Source organism: Macrobrachium nipponense, chromosome 12, assembly GCF_015104395.2.
Source record: "Macrobrachium nipponense isolate FS-2020 chromosome 12, ASM1510439v2, whole genome shotgun sequence".
Lineage (NCBI taxonomy): Eukaryota > Metazoa > Arthropoda > Malacostraca > Decapoda > Palaemonidae > Macrobrachium > Macrobrachium nipponense.
Window position 1 is genome coordinate 17,255,991 of NC_087205.1, and position 20,397 is coordinate 17,276,387.

The following is a 20,397-nucleotide window of genomic DNA, read 5'->3' on the forward strand; positions in this document are numbered from 1 at the left end:
ATGTGTGCACATGTGACAAAAGAAGTCATAGGGTGGGAAATGTAGAGATACACAGAAGTGGTAAAATGGTTAGCTCAAGTTAAATGATGGATCACAGTATTCTGAGATGGTTTGGTCATGTGGCAGGAATGGATGATGTTCGGTTGGTTAGGAGTGTATAATTGAAACATGTCAGGAGGAAGTTAAAGAGGACCTAGAAAGAGTTAGAAAGATGTCATTAAAGAAATACTGGATAGACACACACACACACACACATATATATATAGTATATATATATAGGATCTATATATAAATATATATATTATATATATATACAATATATTTATATATGATATATCATATATAAACTGATAATAATGTTCATTAGCAACAATGAAGAGGTTAGAAATTTTAGCAAAAATAGGCACAGTAATGAGGGAAAAATGATGTAAAGGAGCTGGATCAATGAATGTCAACATGGATGCAAGGACTATGGAAGCATAATACAGTTATTTGTGAGTAAACATAATGGAAGATGTACAACAGTGAGACAACAACCATGGCTAAACTTCGCTGCCTCATACCCAAAGGTAAAGAAGCACTCTCTGTCCACTTAAGACTGAAAAATAGGACCTTAGTTAAAGAAGAAAGTTTGAAAAGAACACTGATATGTCAAGCAATATGCCTACTAAACTCTTCAGTTCAACAGTGGCAATTACATTATCAATATGATAAATATAATTTTGCCAGTTTTACTTAAATTTATATTAGATAATCATTATCATCTAACCTGGTTCATTCCCAACATATTTGAAAGATAATACATAGTAAATACAGACAGCTGTCAGGCAAAAGATTAAAAATTATTAAACTCAAAATGTACAAGCATAATTAAGCATAAAAGTCCAATGATTAAAATGTAAGTGACTATAAACTAAAGGAAACATTAATAATTTCAACACTTCACAAAAATTAAATGATAAAAATGAATAATACCAAATTATTTCACAATTCTCCTTCAGCATTATGTATATCACTCAAAACATTTTGTCCGAAGAAACATAACTTGAAAAGTCTAAAACTTTCAAAATTATCTTTTTCACTGACATCAAATTTGTATTCTGGAAACATGATTAATTCATAAACTATGCTATCCAATATAAATGCTGATCAAAATCTCTTGAGGAACTTTTGGGGTATTTCAAAAGGTTATGTACTTGTCATCTCTCAGATTTCAGATATATGTCTGACACAAGGCTTTGCTTGCCTAGCTTTCTAATAATGTCTTCAGTTGTTCCACATAACTTTGCTTTGTACATATTAGTCTTGACTCTTTCTCTATTCCCTATGATTCTAGAGATAACTACTCTCTTAACTTTACATTTGATTTTCATCAGTACAACTGTTCTTGTCTCTTGTTTCTGCTAGTCATATGTTCATGAATCTACCAACAACTTACGTGAGCATAAAACTGACTACGTAGTCACTTGCCTTGGAGAAAATACATTACTGGCCCTTCTAATTTTTATTTTCAGAAAGCTATGGACAGCTGTTTTAATGATGAGATTACTTCTCTAGGGTGACTTTAGCCACCCTAGAATGAGGTAACAGTAAAGTATTGTAGGAAAAGTGAAAAAATGGTGATATTAATCATAACTACAGTTATACTTTGAAACTTCAGGGTGGCTGGAATGTGAGACTCTGCCTATATTTTCCATGTACTATTAGGTTAAAATTTACCCACAAATTTATGCTGGATGTTACTGAATGACTGATCACTTACTAAATTGAAAATTTTCCCTTCATCCATGAAAATGATTGATGGAAAGATGTGCCAGCATATAAGAGATAAAGTCTACAAATGTGATTTCTAATTTGTTAATGGTATATTTTACTTAAGCAAGAGACTGTCCCTGATAAAATAGTTCCTCAATAATCTTTTGCTTTTGCATTGTTGAAAAGCAAATTCAGGTCCCAAATGTACCCTTATATTAAATTATTCAAAATACAAGTGTAGCTCCTTTCTAGGTGAATTTGTGTAACTGCCAATGGAATAATAGTATCTTAAAATGCCTGGCCCTCTAGTGGATGTTTCTTTATTATGCTTCTATTATAACACTATCAAAATTTTGTTTAAGTTAGCAACCTTACATTAATTAATTTCTCTGGGATTTCTGCAAGCTTCTTTTCTGATTCTTCACCTGTATAAACTCACTCTACAACATTTTTCACACTGCATTATAAAAATAGCTATATCAGCCATGAGTGGTCTTAAAAGTCCACAGTTCAGCAGAAGGACAAAATTAAACTAAATGCCACAGTCACTTCCAATTTTACTGTATCTCCTAAGATGTATGAAATGGAGATACCTAACGACTGCAAAATGATGAATGATTGAAAGCTAACAAGCAAGAGAAATGATATTTCAATTTTCTTTGAAAGCATCATATCTTGAGACATCCATATCAGGGTTAGGGCATTTTTGCCATTTTTGTGACATAGTGACTTTGAAATTATGTTATCATAACCATTTGCTTCAAATATTCAGGGGCAATGAGGGGCCTTACAATCAATTTCACAAAGATCTGATGAAAAACAGTGAATAATAATAATAATAATAATAATAATAATAATAATAATAATAATAATAATAATAATAATAATAATAATAATAATAATAATACACTTTAAAAGCCTTGTAGGACATTTTGTTTTTATTTACATATTTTCTTGATTATGTGAGGTTAAGTTTTGTGAATTCAAAAACATCAGGAATATTGTGCATTGTATCATTCTGAACACAGAACGATTGTTACAATAGCCTATAACTGTACATATTATAAAATCCTCAATTTTGAACACATATCAGATGAAAATGTCTCTTAATTGCAGTATGAAGGAAATGTAAATGATTGTGATTACACAAATTAGGAACAATCTTAGAACATAATACAAGGCAACACTCATGTGACTGCAACATGATGCTAATAAGTGGCACTTACAAAATAAGGAAGACCAACAAGCATGTGAATTGCTACTTTCCTTGGGTAATCTTTGATTGTTTTCAAACTTTCTAAACTATAAACAAGACATATTTTGTCATTTAAACATCAGATACATGTTCAAGACAATCCAACAAACATTGCTTGCTTCTTAACTACTTCCACAAAGAAAATGACAAGACTATCATAATTTCAGTACAAAAAGAAATTCAACTTGCCTACTATGGTAATGAAAATATGCAGCAAAAACAAAATATTCAGCAGAATAGCTGCTTACATGTAACAACAACCAATAAATGTAACAACATGACTTAGAAAGAAAAACTCACATCAATAAGGAAAGTCTTCTGTTTTCAACCTAATCAACAGAACCATTTCAAAGAAAAAAATCAACAATTTTAATATTTTAGAGGATTGTGCTCATTTCCTGATGCCTATAATGATTGTCATCACTGCTAAAGCTGGAATGTTCTGCATATTCAAAAGAATGGTTAGTGGTGGTTAACTACTACTTCCATACTGTTCATAAAGACATAGGAAGAGCAAACAGTTGCTGCTGGTGCAGATTTGCCATCATCAAAGAGAGATTTCCATTCAAAATAATATACTGTGCTTGTAATTTAAACCATTGAAATACAAGTGACTGAAAAAATATTGTAAACAATACTTTTACATGTACTAAATCACATAAAGACAAGAAATTTATCTGATTGATAGCTAACTAGTTATACTATATAACTGATCAAAACTAGCCTCACATAGATTAATAATTTTGTTAAAAATTTAATTGTTATCACTTACACACACATAATGTATATAACCCTACTTCACATTCTATGCAAATCCTAGAAATGACATTCTACAAAAAAAAAAAAAAAAAAAAAAAATTCTGTCTGGCTGGAAGTACAATACATGTGTCCCCATTGATTCCAGGTTCCAGCCAGGTATAAACCTCACTTCTCATGTCTTATTTTACTCTTTTATTAATGCACTTGGAAATTTAGTGGATAATGTAATGAAATTTTAATGAATGAAATTATTGCCTGTTTCAATGTGCCATATCTCTTAGGCAATAAGATGTCTTTCCTAATCTCAAGTCCATGGGTTCTCAAACAGATCTTTCATCTCAAATACCTATTCTGGGTTTTTCTAAAGCAGCTTGATCCTCCTCCTCAACTGTAATATGAGCTATTTAAATGATAGTTTTGTCTATGAAACCTTTTTATCTGTTACAGTTCATCTGGTTTTTCATGGCATAAGAAGCTTCGCTGACAAGGCAAGGCCTCATCATCAGTATCTCTCAAAAAATTGTGGAATAGATACAAGGATGGTGCAGCTGCTTCATCCTGCTTTCTGGAATTTTGGCACTTGTTTTACATAGCATAAACCCCCTTAAGAGAGCAACAACAAAGTAAGGTTTCTATAAGAAGCCATGCTGATGGTGGAAACATTTTCATTTTGAAATTTCAAAACAAATTAAACAAGAAAATTCATGAGGCCTGGCATTTGTATACAACATTACTGGGCATATCTATCTCGTGTTAGCATCAGAATATCATATTACTTTCCCTTAGAGTCTGTCATACAGCCAATGTAAATAAACTGGAAATTATTGGAGCTTGATTAGAGCCACATTATACTAATTCCTTTGGCAGTGACTGCCACAATAAGGACAGCATAAAGATAATCATGTGCATATATTTGTTACTCTCACCTTAAGCTACAAAACTGTGGCTGCTGCCAGGACTCTTGTTCAAGTAAAAAGTTATATTGAATAGTGGGCATCCAGATGGTGAACTTGTTGCAATAAAATAGTCTATTACAGTAGATGCCATCTGACCAAGATCATGGTAGTCTATTACACAAGCAAATTATTCTCTATGATAATCAACAAGCACACCTATCTCTTGCCAATTTCCTACAAAGCACCAAGGCACACAATCTTTACTCCTGCTGTACCACTAGCTTTAGTTATGGCTTTTTTTTTTTTTACAAAATGAACATAATGAAGTCTTATAGGTCTCTACATCCTTAAAAGAGATTCACTAACTTATCATTTCTACAAGAGATAAACTTACTAACCTAAATACAATAAATGACAAACATGAAATAAAATCACTATAAACATCAAATGTATCATGTCCCATTGCTCTAAAGATATTACAATTTGACTAGGGCCAAATGTAAAACTTACAAGTAAAGAACATATCATCATTGAAAGATGGAGAATGAAAAGTGATTGGCAGTAAAGAGGAAAAATAATTCTACCATTGCCATTCTAAGTATTAAGACAGTAGTCAACCATTCTTTAAATGTCAAAATTAATGTCTAAATTGCACATTACCAATTCCAGCAGTAATGGCAGACAATAAAGGCAGAACAGAACATTATTGTTTGTATCTTCACATAAACTAGACTTTGCATGTGATTTCTGCAAACTTATGGTAAAAAGTACACTTAAGTACTGCACCACAGCACTCCAGTCTCTTTCCCACAAAAAGGTGACATGTGAGACATTGCAATTCTAACTAATAAAAGATTTCAATACACCTCTCACAAATTAATATTAAAATATTTTTAGACTCCAACAAATATTATTTGCATAACAAAATACTATTTATATGATGACATAATATATAACTTCTAAAATATACAAGCAAGTTTAGCAACATTTGATGAAAATGAAAATAATACAGAGGCTTATACACAGGCACTCCTAGAGATCAGCAGGTTTCAGATGCGACCTTCCTATTTTCAACGCAACTCGTATTTACTTAAATAAATGGACAAAGTGAAAACATGATTTGATCAGGTTTAGGTTTATCTGCATTCACCCATCCTATTTCTAATCTGTAACAAAGGCTTTTCAATTTGTACGTAATTGAATCACTAGCTATTTCAAAAAGGAAGTTTTGTATACTTATGAACTATCAAATAAATGTACAAAAATTGAAATGCTGCACAGCACAGTTTTCTCTGCACAACAAAGAATACTGAACTGAAAGACTATCTGGCGAGGTAGCTCTCATAGTGTTTCTGCCAAAGAAATTAAAAGTTTACAGACAAACATAACAAAAATGGAATTTAAAAAGATTTAACAATGAGAGTACTCAAGTCTTATTACACATTAAAATGAACTAAAACATAAAGAGATGAGCGGTTGATCAACAACCATCTGAACCAATACTTGCATACAGTAAATATTAAAACAATCAAGGAGAAAAAATGTATTTTGGCAGAAATCACAAAATGAGAACACATCACATTTTTAACTTACTTGGTCAAATAGAGTAGTACTATATACATAAACAGGTAGTTAGGCACAAGGACTTTAAATTTATATAAACTTACATAAACTAAAAACCTTCAAAATACTATCACAATATCACTAATACAGTACTGTATAAATTCCTCTTTATACAGCACACAGGCAGCATTAGGACCTGACTAAGATTTTATGACTAGACCAGCTTATGAAAAAAATCACACATTGAACCTTTCAGATTATGAAATCACTTGCGACAAGCTGCTTTAAAAGAAGCGACATTAAATTCTTTAAAGTAAACTTCAGGTTTGAGATAATTCTCTAGCTTGCCCACACTGCAGAGATTTATGCTCCCACGTTTTACGCTACCACTCTTTAACTGCTTCAGCATGATGGAGTCACAAAAGGGAATCAAACGAGTTATGTCTTTGCCATTGTAAACAATTCGAAAGAAGTAATTCTTGCGATATTCAACATTCTGTGGAGTTGAAGTGTTATGATAAACTTCAAATATCAAACGGGATGCATAGTAGGGAAGCTGGTAATTTGGTATAGCAAGGCTATCAAGTAAGAATTTTAGAGTTTTGTCATGACCAGAATAGATTACAACTCGAGGTTTAGAATCCCCCACCATGCCATCAATATAGTTCACAATGCTTTTGAGGAGACCATAAGACCTTAACTTAGCAGCCTTACGCTGAGCAGATGTTCGTTTCTGTTTCCCTTCCCATTCTTCATAGGATATGAGGCTTGTAATGTCTTCAATTTTGACACATTTTCCCTCACTACATGGCAAAAGAGCGCCATGACAAACATAAGCAAGGAGAGCATCTCGCATTACTAGAGGATTTGTGATATCATCTGCCATTGGATTCGACTTAATTAAAGGATTAATTCTGCGAATTAGTTCCATAACACCTGGATGGGACTTGCGATATTCTCTGCGTTCTTGATCATATTTATGGTCATAAACATCTGCTTTATCACACCGGCATTCATTATCACAAAAGCTTATTCCTTTCCCATCTCGAATGTGTGTCTTTGATATATCAAAATCTGGCAGAAATGAATATAAGAAAGCAAGAAGACTCTGAAATGTGCGACGATACTTTGAGCTATAAACAATTATGTCATCCACTTCCCATTTATTACCTAGGAGATTCCATTCATTCAGATAAACCTCTTTCAAAACCTTTCCAAGCTGTATATGCTGAGCAACTCCCTGGGGTGTAAGATAGCCAATACTGCATTTTGAAGGTAAAGGCAGTAGTGGGTATTTCACAAATGGACCCACAAAATTTATAAATGCATTTGTTTTGGATGCATTAAGGACGTCGTTCACATACTTTTTGTACGTAGGAGTTCCATAACTCTTGTGACCACAGTTAATACTTGAGAGATTACTTACATGTACAAGAGGCCCTCTGTCTCCATGCCGAAAAGCTATGACAACTCCAGTCAACTCATACTGCGTTGGCAAAACCGCTGAAATTTTCAAGAATTACTAATCAAATCCCCAAATAAACCAGTATGTATACTTAATAAAAATGTAAAGTATTTTATAATACTATTCGTTTAAATAAAGTGAATGTTTGTACTTTAATGATAAATAACATGAAGAAATACAGCAGGGAATTAAGAAAGGGAGATGAAAAATATTTGTAAAAAATGTGATATGAAGAAAACTACAAACCTGAACACAATTTCAAAAGCTTACACAATACAAACCATTGTTTAGCACTGAGAAAAATTAATTTTTTACAGATATAATCCATATAAACCATACATGTATTCAACTAGTGTTATGATAAAGAGCACAGTACTTTTTAACAGGCAACTGATTTCCCTTCACAAAAATGAGAATGTACTGAGTATTTAACATTACATTTATGTAAACATTACCAAAAGTACGGTCTGAATTCACTAAGAATTTTCAACATTCATTAGGGTACACAGGTATGTATTTCAGGCAAGAATGATGTCCTTATTATAAATATTAAAAAGTCAGTTTTCTTTTTTAGAATACAATTTCATATTCAACTTCCAGCCTTTTTTCTTATAATTCTGAATATACTTGGGTATGGAAAAACTTGTTTGAATTGCATAAGTTGTTTATAAACTCATTATCTCCTAATTTTAGTATTTGGAAGCTGATGCAATCCTATTTCCTGTCTCCTTTCCTCTCAGTGAGTGATTAGTACATTTTTCTAAAAAGATGGCAGTTTTTTCACATTTCTTAAAGAATTCATGCAATTCTATTTACTGTCTCTTGTTTCAGTGAGTTTTTAGTACATTACTCACAAAATGTAAAGGTAAATTTGATGTAGGATGTTACATAAGGTATACGTACCATTTGGTCTCTCTCTCTCTCTCTCTCTCTCTCTCTCTCTCTCTCTCTCTCTCTCTCGTCTCTCTCTCGTCTCTCTCTCAAAAGACTCACAAAAGACTGATAGACAGACAGACAGATTGTTCAGTCCTCTCTTTCTCTCTTCTCTGGAAAAGATATACTATGTATTTATGGGAGGGGAAGAAGTGTTGCCTACAGAAGTTCATATCAATCTTTTGATATTGTAAGGAGTTATTCTCTCTCTCTCTGTTATTTTATTTGTTTTTTGTATGGTGTTTTTACGTTGCAGGGAACCAGCGGTTATCCAGCAACGGGACCAACGGCTTTACATGACTTCCGAACCACGTCAAGAGTGAACTTCTATCACCAGTATTACACATCTCTCACTCCTCAATGGAATGGCCGAGAACTCTCTCTGTTATTGGCTTTTTATATATTTCTAATGGTAAAATGTTTCAGATGAATTTGAATTAATAATACCAATTCAATGATATATTTGACATAGTATGATACTTTAAGTATACATTTGGTATTTGAACTTTCAAGATAGGCAAATACAGTACGGTCCCCAATTATGGGAGAATTTGGTCGATCCATGGCCTTGCAGAATTAGAAAATTCGCAGAATTTGAAACACATACCTTATGGGAATAATTTCATTGGGGCCAAGGCAAATGGCAACTTACCCAGTCAAACTTTTTTATACTACCCATTTTCAATACTTTCCATGTAATATACTGTAATTTTTTCTAATATGAATTTGGCTGTAAGTGTACTGTACGATACAGTCATTTCCTTTTAAAAAAACCTTTTGGATGGAATTTCCTCTACCTATCCTCTGCCAAAAAACCTTCAAACTCCTCTATCTCATCCTCCGTGAAGAGTTCTTCTGCTGAAGGAAGGTTTTGTGAACCATTTGAGGCTTCGGGGACTGGTGGATCATGCATGTTTTCACTCCCGTTAGGCCTAACAAACCTCGTTACGAGCGCCTGTCTGTTTATTTGTCCCACACATTCACTATGTAATCGTTTTCATATAAATTTATTCTATGATAAAAAAAGAACTAATGAAAATTCAAAATTTGATATGAAATTACAATTTCTTAAAAAATCAATTATAAAAATTCAAAATTCAACATGAAATGACAGTTTCTTGAAAAGTTTAGATCGAACGATTCTCTCTCTCTCTCTCTCTCAAAAATTCAAAATTAGATATGAAATTACAATTTCTTAAAAAGTAATGCTACAAATTCAAAATTCAACATGAAACGATAGTTTCTTGAAAAGTTTAGGTTGGACGATTTTCTCTCTCTCTCTCTCTCTCTCTCTCTCTCTCTCTCTCTCTCAAACACATCTGCTTCTCTGTTAATTACTTTTACTAGTCATTTTCATCAAAACCTATTTCAACAATAGAAAAAATTAAATGATTAAATCTGCATGATGCAGATGATCAGAATACATTTCGCAGATCTGAATAATATGTATGGCGATGATCATTCATACACACTGCACTATGACATCACAAATGCGTGAGGCAGAGCCTTCCGTCTTTCTCTCGCATTCCCCATTAGAGGAATAATAGTTTTTTCCTCCAAGCATTTCCCCCACTCCTTCTCTCACATACCAGCAAACCCCCCACATCTAAAATACTTGAAAAAACAATAGATTTGATACATTTTGCGGCACGTGACTTGCAGATTTTGAATGGCTTAGCGACCGCATAAAAGGGGAATCGCACAATTCGAACACACATAATTCGGGACCGGACTGTATAAGCATTTTTAGATGGGAGTTCTAATTATTCGCGGGTTCAAGCTATTCACGGCGGTGTCTGGTACCCATCCCCCGTGAATACAGGGGAAACACTGTACCACAGTTTCAAATTTTAGCTGCTGGACTAATAAAAACTATAGCTATGTAATTACTTGTAAGTTACTTATATAAAAATATGTCATTTTAAAAGCTTCATAATTCCCAAGAACAGTATACATTTTTTTAACAAGTGCTGTTACACATTACTTATTATCTCCTATAAGACAAAAAAATTGCTCACACAGTAAGGGGTCAAATTCAGAATCAAGCATTTTGCCATTACCTTCTTGGTGCCTCTGAATGCGATCAGGTGGATTGCACTGATGTCGGATTTTCTTACTACGCGGTTTGTCTTGGGAAAGAGTATTGGTTCCAGACTGTGCTCCTCGGTTCACCATAAGAGGAGGAGGAGGATGTGCTGAATCAGTCTCAACTCTCCAGTACGACACTACAAATGAAGACATTTAATTATAAATATAATAATTTAAGCCATAAAACTGAGTAATATATGTAGACTTGTGGGGGCTGTCGAAATGATTTGTTCCTTGTTCCTAAATGAAAGGTGAAACAGAAACTTAATTAAAAGAGCTTGTACAGCTGAGTGGGGAGAGATCAGAAAGAGGTGATGAAAGTTAAATCTAAACAAAAATACTGCTGTTTATCATTATTGTACTGTTGCAATACATTCAATTACACATTTTTTTTTTATAAAACTTATGCATTAACAGGCTCCGTCACTCATCAGTCTTCTGTAGTAAAAAAAAGATCAGCATAAGTTGCTCGTTCAGGACTTGTGTCGCAAAAAAATTGAGAATCATACTCAATACTATGCCTAAAACCTTTCTAACTTGTCACTCCAAGAAGTTATCAAGTACAGTATTGCTTATCTCTATAAAATTCCAGGTCTTAGAGAATGAGTTGCTTATGCATGCATTTGGAATCTACATGTCTATCAAACACTTATATCAAGTTCTTGCTAAAAGGATTGAAATAGAAAATTTAGGCCAAAGGCCAAACACTGGAACCTTTGAAGTTATTCAGCACTGAAAATAATGTTGAATCAATAGCTAAGAAAAGAGGATGTAATGCAAGATACAGGAAAGAGGATAAGAACAAAGAACATAGCAAAAGGAATTAAAATGGTTGCAGCTAGGGGGCCATACAAAGGTTGCAAAGAACCTTTAGCAATGATTAATGTGCCCTTTGTGAGATGCACTGACAGCACCTCACATAGGGCTTGTTAAAAGGAGGAAAACATAGACTGGACTTTGAGGACAGGGTTTCTCAAACTTCTTTACTGCACTAGAATTTCTCTTACTGAATACTCTCAGAGTGCTTTGCTTAGACAAAGCCAAGTTGCAACGATGCCCATGGTTTCCTGGCATAATTAGTAGTAACAGAGACATCACAAAATGAGCAATGAACCTCCTCATTCTTGCCATAGTGCTTTACAGGAAGTGGCAGTAAAGTCCAGCTTGCTAGTAGTACTTTATAGGGAATGGCAGTAAAGTCAAGCTTGCTAGTAGTATTGTCCTAGACCATCTCCTGGTTAAACACAGCTGGACTAAAATGTTTGCCAAGTAGATAGTCAAAGGCAGAAGCTAGATCCTGCATCTCTTTCCGAATTACATTTCTTTCTTAGTAACGGCATTCCCAAGAGACAGCATCATATACAGGAATGGGACTACAGCTTAACTGACAGAACCCACCAAAAGCTTGGCCTCTAACACCTTGCACTAAATTATTCTCCTTAACGCTGTGCTTGCTGCATTAAGGGCTTACTCTTGGCAACAAAACGCTCAACGGAGTCTAACTTTGAAGCTCCAAAATGAAACCAAAAGGGTGTGGAAATGCATTATGTCTCTAGCCAAAGCCAGTGAGTTCATTAGGAAAGTGAACAAAATCTTGCTAATAATGGAACTGGCTAATAACTTCTGTCTCTGTCAAAAACATGTCCATGAACCTATGAGTAATATGCCTTACAGAGAAGCTGTGAACTATAATCAATTCACAGTACCTGTGCATCTGGTGCCCAGCCCCGTCCCTTACGATGTTTCTGATTGGCGGTTTCACTCGAAGAAAAGTAGTATTTCCAAATTTCATTGTCAAGCCAATGATTTCAGAATTTTAATGATATATGAATTAGTATGTTCTTCAGTACACTTAATGCTTAAATATGTAGTGAAATAAACATGAAATTTCAAGATAAAAGATGCGTTGAGATGCGATTCACTTGAGATCTGAATTAATATCTTCCATAAGAAATATCTGAAAATGGATGAATCTATTCTTGACCACCAGTTATTACCTTAGCCTTGCTGATTGATTGATTGATTGATTGTGTATTTTATCTGGCATCACATCTGGGTAATTGACACCGAAATAAATTAAATAGAAAAAATTAAATTTTTGATAAATTTCATATAAAAATACGTATCTATAAATATATCATATAAAAATTTTGTTCATATATATAAGTTCTTACTTAGACAACCTATGTATAATTTAAATTTGGTTAAGGAGGCCCGCCTCCCTCATAAAAATATATAACTGCTCTATATTACAATCCTTTCCAAGAATTGTAGCTAGGATAAAATTACCTACTCTGTTATGACCCCAAGACAGGAACCTATGTCTCAAATTCCAAAGTCTGGGACATTCAACCAGCAAATGTCTCACAGTCAAGGGCACAGTACAGTTCTCACAAAATGGAGGATTTTCACGAGACATCAAGAACCCATGGGTGAGTCTTGTATGTCCAATCCTCAATCTGCACAACATCGTTTCGTCTCCTTGGCATATACGGATATGACCAAGGAGACACTGATTACGTGATACGCATTTTTTTATTATTTAAAATATCCTCCCACTGGGACTGCCAACATTTTTTAATTCTCTGACATACTAGAGGATACAAATCCCAATATGGTAATGGCATCTTGTGGGTTCTGGGGAGCTGACCGCAGACTTTGCAAGTTGGTCAACTTTCTCATTCCCAGCCATCCCAACATGAGAAGGCACCCAACAGAACTTTATTTCTTTCCCTCTTCTTTTTAGTAAAAGCAGCCATTCCAATATATCTAAAATCAGAGGGTTTAAAGGGTTAAAAGATTCCAGCGACTGAAGAACACTTCTTGAGTCACAATATATAATAAAATTACTTTCATTCCGAATTAAAACTTCCTTTAAAGCCTTTAAAATTCCATATAATTCTGCTGTATAAATCGATGCAACTGATGATAGCCTGCCGCTTCTCTCTACATCAGGGAAGGCTACACCAAAGCCGACGCCAGCATCTGACTTTGAGCTATCCGTGAAAACTGCAGTGGAGTTATCATGTTGCAAAGAGTGTTCTAAAAGTATTGACCGCATGGCCTCACTGGACAATTCTGTCTTGGTAAAATTAAAATATCTACAAAGTTTTACCTCTGGAAAGTTCCAGGGGGGACTAACTGAGTATTTTGCTGATAAAATCTCGATTCTTGGCATTTTTAATTCACAGACAATAGAATTTACTCTAAAAGCGAATGGATGAGGTTGCTTGGGGCGAATTTCGTAAAACTGCCAATGCCTTTCATTTCTCATACATGGTGGTTAAAGACTTAGGTAGCCTCTGGAATCTATACCAGCTCCGAACCAGCAGACGCTTATAATGAAGATCCAGTGGCACCTCATCAGCATCTACAAGCATGCTCTCAGTGGGAGATGATTTAAATGCTCCAGTACACAACCGTATTCCTCCATGATGAATTGAGTTGAGCATTTTAAGGCTATTTGGCTTTGCAGAAGTGTACACCTCACACCCATAACTTAATTTTGAAAAGACCAGGGCTTTATATAATCTCAACATCTGAGTTCGGTCTGCACCCCACGAAGTGTGAGACACGACTTTCAGCAAATTCATTGCTTTCAAGCATTTTGCCTTAATATATTTCAGATGTGGAATCCAGGTCAGCTTGCTATCAAAAATCAAGCCAAGAAACCTTGTTTCACCAACACATGGAATTCTCTGCCTATGAATGAATAGAGCTGGATCAGGGTGGATTCCCCTTATACGACAAAAGTGCATAGTTACAGTTTTACTGGCAGAAAATCTAAAACCATTAACCTCAGCCCACTTTACTATATTATCAATGCAGAGCTGAAGGCGGCGTTCAGCCACTGCCATCCTTGATGCTGCAAAGGAAATCGATAGGTCATCAACAAAAAGGGTATATGTTATATCTGGGGGAATCATTTTAGGAAACCCCATTGATTACCAAGGCGAACAAGGTTACACTTAAAGCACTCCCTTGTGGTACTCCTTCTTCATTGAACACATCTGACATTGTTGCTCCAACCTAAACCTGAAATATCCTATTTTTTAAAAAAGCCTTAATAAAGAGGGGCAAATTGCCTCTCAGGTTGTATTCATAAATGACCCTCAAAATGCCATATCTCCATGTTGTATCATAAGCCTTCTCTAGGTCAAAGAAAACAGCGATGTGATGCTGCTTGTTGGCAAAAGCTTCACATATTGAAGATTCCATTCGTACCAATACATCAGTTGTGGAGTGCATACTCCGAAAACCACACTGAGCAGGCGACCTCTTTCCAAGTACCACATCAATCGTGTGTTCACCATTTTTTCCATGATCTTACACAAACAAGATGTTAATGCGATAGGACGATAATTTTCTGTCTTGAATGGATCTTTTCCAGGTTTCACAAATGGCAGTAATTTTAACTTCTCCCAAAGCTTGGGGAAGATATGTTCTCGGTAAATTCTTTTAATTAGGCTTAATATGAAAATTCTGGTATTTTCAGGGGTATGCTTAATCATCGAATATGTTATATCGTCCAGTCCAGGAGCTGATTCATTACATTTATTCAAGGCTGATTCAAAATCTCTAATAGTAAAAGGAGCATTGTATTGCTCATGTCTTTAAGGTATTAAAATCAATTTCGACCTGTTCCATTATCCGTCTTTGAGCTGAATAGGGTCTATCATCATTTTTCTTTGCAACATTAGCAAAATGATTAGCAAACTCACTTGCCATTAACTATGGGTCTGCTATCTCCCAACCATTCATCTTGATAACTGGAGGTTGACAAGGAGTGAACTTGCCTTCTATTTTTCTAACTCTCTTCCAAACTAGAGTCAGAGGAGTTTTCGAATTTAGTGAGGATATGAATATCGTCCAAGATTCTTTTCGTGCTTTTTTGATTTCCATGCGAAAATGAGCTCTCGCTTTTCTATATTCTACACGATAATACTCACATTTTCATCTGCGGTATCTGGTGAAGGCAGATCTCATAGTTCTATGAGTTTCCTGGCATTTACGTGTCCACAAGGGAACTGGTCGGCGGACAAATTTGCCCGAAGTCCTAGGAATAGATTGAAGACCACCTGAGAACATTATTGTATTCAAAAAGTCAAGAGCGTCATCTACACAGGGAAAGTCATCAGCAGAGTCATCTATTGAGATGTGCTCCTGGAATGTTGACCAATCAGCTTTACCAATGTTCCATTTGGGTATCCTTGAAGATGGAGGACTTGATGCTACACTCACCACTATCGGAAAATGGTCACTGGTAAATCTATCATTTATAGTTCTCCAATTAAAGTCAATAAGACTTAGCCTTGCCTTTTCATACAAAACATTACATATAAATTACAATTAAATAAGTTCTGAGTTGTATAACATACTGTATTAGACACTTTTTTAATGTATGCTGTATCAAAAAAACTGCCCCATGTCTTATGTGGCCGTAAGACCGATGGGAGACCCAGTGCCATAGGCTAGGCTAGGTACTATACTGTACTGGGTAGGCACAAAATTGTTACTAATGATAAAACACTGAAAAACAAGGCCAATTATTAAAGTACATTAATAAAATATTAAAAATACAATGAATTATGTATGTTATCATAACTTGCAAAAAATTGCATACAATACGTCGGCAGTTAGCTCTTCAGCCATTTCCCATGAGTGGATATAAACACACCATAGCACCATCCAGGTAGCCTATCTTGGTAATACACAAACACTGTCTGCAATGGCTTTCTTGGGACTCATGGTTTAATCAAAATACATGTAGTACAGTACAAAAAGCCACAAAAATTAAGCAAATAGTACTTGTACAAGCATGTACTGGATCAAAACACAGAGCCAAGTGGAGTTTAAACGTGTGGCAACGTCAACTAGCACTGATTGATCAAAACACTTTTGTTTACAAAAATCATATGGTTTATCTGGTTAGATTCCAGTTTTTTGTTCAAACTCTGATGCAAAATTTACATGTATTGTGCTACACAAAAGGAATTGGAAACCAGATACAAAAATTCAGTGGATACCATGTGCCACCAAAGTTTAGGAGAAAGTTAATACTACAAGTTTTTATCGGTAGTAAGATAAAGCCCACAAAATCCATCACAATCCTCAATGTAAATTCCACACAAATATAACTTAATATTCTTCCCAGTTTCAATGAACAAAACTGGTTGCCAGAGAAGCCAGTGAATGAGTCAATTACTATTGCAAGAAACAGAATGAGGAGAAAGAGGAGTAGGCAAATCAAACACATACATAAATACAGCTAATTTCTTAAACTTTTGAGATCACAGAAACAGGAGTAGTACGTATAAGACTAATAAACTAGAGGGTCTCACAAAGTACCTTTTGTGGAGTGGCACCAGATAAAAGTCATTGGGCTTTGTTTACTCTTCCACTAAGATCAAGAGGTACAGTACTCCTCTGAAAGTGCAAGTTAAACTTCTACAAAAAAAAAAAAAAAAAAAAAAAAAAAAAAAAAAAAAAGAGTGATTGTCCTGGCAGAAGAAGATTACCCTTAGGAGACCTCAATCATCAAGTACACCAATACATCAATGCATGAAGCAGACTGGATTCTGGAAGTTGTCTAATCCTGTTGAAAGATACAGACAGACTTTTGTAAAACAATAATATGTATTCAAAGGGAACCATGGTTAGTCTAGCATACACTTACAAAGGAATACAGTTCAAATAAAAATGTTCATACTTACTGAAGAGCAGCAATATCCCAAGCCACCCAAGAATCAGGATGTAACAACGAAGAACTCTGAATCTCTTTTGCCATCTCATACTGCTTAGATGTATTAATGCCACGGTAATCAGTTCTTCTTAAAAAGTTACAGTTTAAGGAGGAAAAGCCTGTAATTCAATAATTATTATTAATTAAAGATGTTCATCATTCAATTAAAAATTATATTTTTATAATAAAATGATATTGTTAAACTACAATAAAGTTTTGTACATACTTACCTGGCAGATATATACTTAGCTATAGTCTCCGACGTTCCCGACAGAATTTCAAATCTCGCGGCACACGCGACAGGTAGGTCAGGTGGTCTACCTTACCCGCCGCTGGCTGGCGGATGTACGAACCACTCCCGTTTGCTTGTCAGATTTTTCTCTTCCACCTGTCTCCTGAGGGGAGGCTGGGTGGGCCATTAATCGTATATATCTGCCAGGTAAGTATGTACAAAACTTTATTGTAGTTTAACAATATCATTTTTGTACATGAACTTCCCTGACAGATATATACTTAGCTGATTGGCACCCTTGGTGGAGGGTAAGAGACAGCTAAATAATACAGGTAAGATGGGAAACAACTAATGTTGTAGGATATAAAAACCTTGGTTCTCACCTTTTCAGGATGAAGACTTCATAGATACTGTCTCTGAGTCTGCATTGCATGGAGAGCTACAGCTAGGACGTGACCTGATGCTGAAAGACTCTCGGATCTACCACTGGGATATGTGATCCCCTATTGTGGTAGAATCCAAGTCGGATCCTGTTAGAGGGACCTTGTCCGCTTACCTAACAATTCCTTACCACTACCTCTGCAAGGAGCCAAAACCCACCAGACCACCTAACCAAAATACAAAGGGTTAATATTACGACAAAAAGAGGTGCCTCCTGCAACCTCTTTCAGACAACCAAAAACACCAATATAAAATATAGGGTAACATATAAAAAATTTACACAGGATAAGTTTCAGCTCCCTGCCCCAGCACGAATCCGCCGATACGAAAGGACCCAAGGCGAAGCATTTGTCATATGTGATTTTACATAACGTAGGTAGTGGTTTGCGAAAACCGATTGGCATCTCCAAAAAGTCGCCTCCATCAAGTTCCGCACAGACATATTTTTTTCTGAATGCAAGCGAAGTTGCAATGGCTCTCACCTCGTGAGCTTTCACTTTCAGTAGTCTAAAAATAAATGTTCTTCCTTACAGGCAACATGTGCCTCTGTAATAAGGCTTCTCAGAAAAAAGGAAAGAGCATTCTTCGACATGGGCCGAGTGGGGTCCTTTACGGAGCACCAAAGCACATCTTGATTAGCCTTAAGTTGTTCCTTCCTCTTAAGGAAATACTTCATAATTCTCATAGGGCAAAGAGTTCTTTCAGGCTCTTCCCTACTAGAAAAGATAAACTACGAACTTCAAAGCTCCTGGGCCAAGGGCGTGATGGGTTTTCATTCTTTGCAAGGAAACCTGGAAGAAACGAACACACCATAGAATCTTCCTTAAACCCTACATTGCCCTCAATAGCTTGGAGCTCACTCACCCTCTTAGCTGTAGCTAGGGCCAAAAGGAAGATAGCCTTCTTCGTCAGATCCTTGAAAGAGGCTAAGCCAGGAGGTTCGAATCTAGACGATCCAAGGAATTGTAGAACTACGTCTAGATTCCAGTTCGGTACCACATGAGGATGCTTAATGGTTTCAAATGATCTAATAAGATCATGCAGGTCCTTATCATCGGATATATTTAAGCCTCTATGCCGAAATACCGCCGCCAACATACTGCGGTATCCCTTAATAGTTGACACAACAAGATGACATTCTTCTTTGAGGAAAATAAGGAAATCCGCAATTTGGGTCACAGAGGTACTGGAAGAGGAAAAGTTCTTCCTCTTGCACCAACGTCTGAAGACATCCCACTTTGACTGGTATACACGCAAGGTGGAAGGTCTCCTCGCTCTTGCGATTGCTTTAGCAGCTGTTGCTGAAAAGCCTTTCGCTCTGACCAAACTTTGGACAGTCTGAAGCCAGTCAGACTGAGAGCGAGGAGATTTTTGTGGTACCTGTCGAAGTGGGGTTGTCTGAGTAGATCGCTCCTTAGCGGGAGCGATCTTGGAAGGTCCACCAACCATTCCAGTACCTCTGTGAACCATTCTTGGGCCGGCCAAAAGGGAGCAATTAAGGTCATTCTCGTTGAATCGGACTCTACGAACTTTTTGATGGTTAGCCCCAGGATCTTGAAGGGGGGAAACGCGTAGACGTCAAGTCCGCTCCAGTCTAGAAGAAGAGCATCTATTGCTAATGCCTCTGGATCCGATATCGGAGAGCAGTAGGGATCCAGCCTCTTGGGAAGGACCTGATCTTTCCTGCTGAGGAGATCTGCTCTTACATTCCTTTCTCCCTGCACGAACCTGGTGAGAAGCTTGATTCCCCCTTCTTTCTTCTGCCCACAGAAGAAGGTCTCTTGCTGTCTCGTACAGGGAGAAGGAATGCGTCACCCCCCCTGTTTCCTCGATATATGCCAGAGCTGTAGTGTTGTCCGCGTTGACTTGCACTACCGATCTTATGACTTTGGGCTCGAAAGCCTTCAGAACCAACCACACAGCCATCAACTCCTTTCTGTTGATGTGCCAGGCTACCTGGTCCCCCACCCAGGTACCTGACACTTCGCTGGTTCCCAGGGTTACCCCCCACCCCGTGTCCGACGCGTCGGAGAACAACACCAGGTTGGGGGTCTGGAATTGAAGAGACAGTCCCTTCGCAAAGAGGTTGGGATCTGTCCACCAACATAGATGTTTCTTGACATCCTGGGATAACGACAGGGAGAACGTCAAATCCTGAGAACGACGAACTCCAATTCCGCATGAAAGAAAGAATTGGAGCGGTCTCAGGTGCAACCTTCCTAGGGAAACGAATTGCTTCCAGCGAGGAGAGCATCCCAGCAGACTCAT

General features: G+C 36.3%; 1 protein-coding gene across 1 annotated transcript in view; it reads right to left on the minus strand.

Annotated features, from left to right (window-relative positions):
• Positions 1–337: 337 nt before the first annotated feature.
• Positions 338–20,397, minus strand: part of LOC135224376 (2-phosphoxylose phosphatase 1-like) — a 33,846-nt gene continuing 13,786 nt past the window's right edge. The window contains exons 2-4 of the mRNA XM_064263333.1: positions 17,428–17,575; positions 10,687–10,851; positions 338–7,731 (exon numbers count right to left, since the gene is read on the minus strand). Coding sequence (XP_064119403.1) covers positions 6,494–7,731; positions 10,687–10,851; positions 17,428–17,506 — 1,482 coding nt within the window. The 5' untranslated portion in view covers positions 17,507–17,575 and the 3' untranslated portion in view covers positions 338–6,493. The remainder of the gene's footprint in view (positions 7,732–10,686; positions 10,852–17,427; positions 17,576–20,397) is intronic.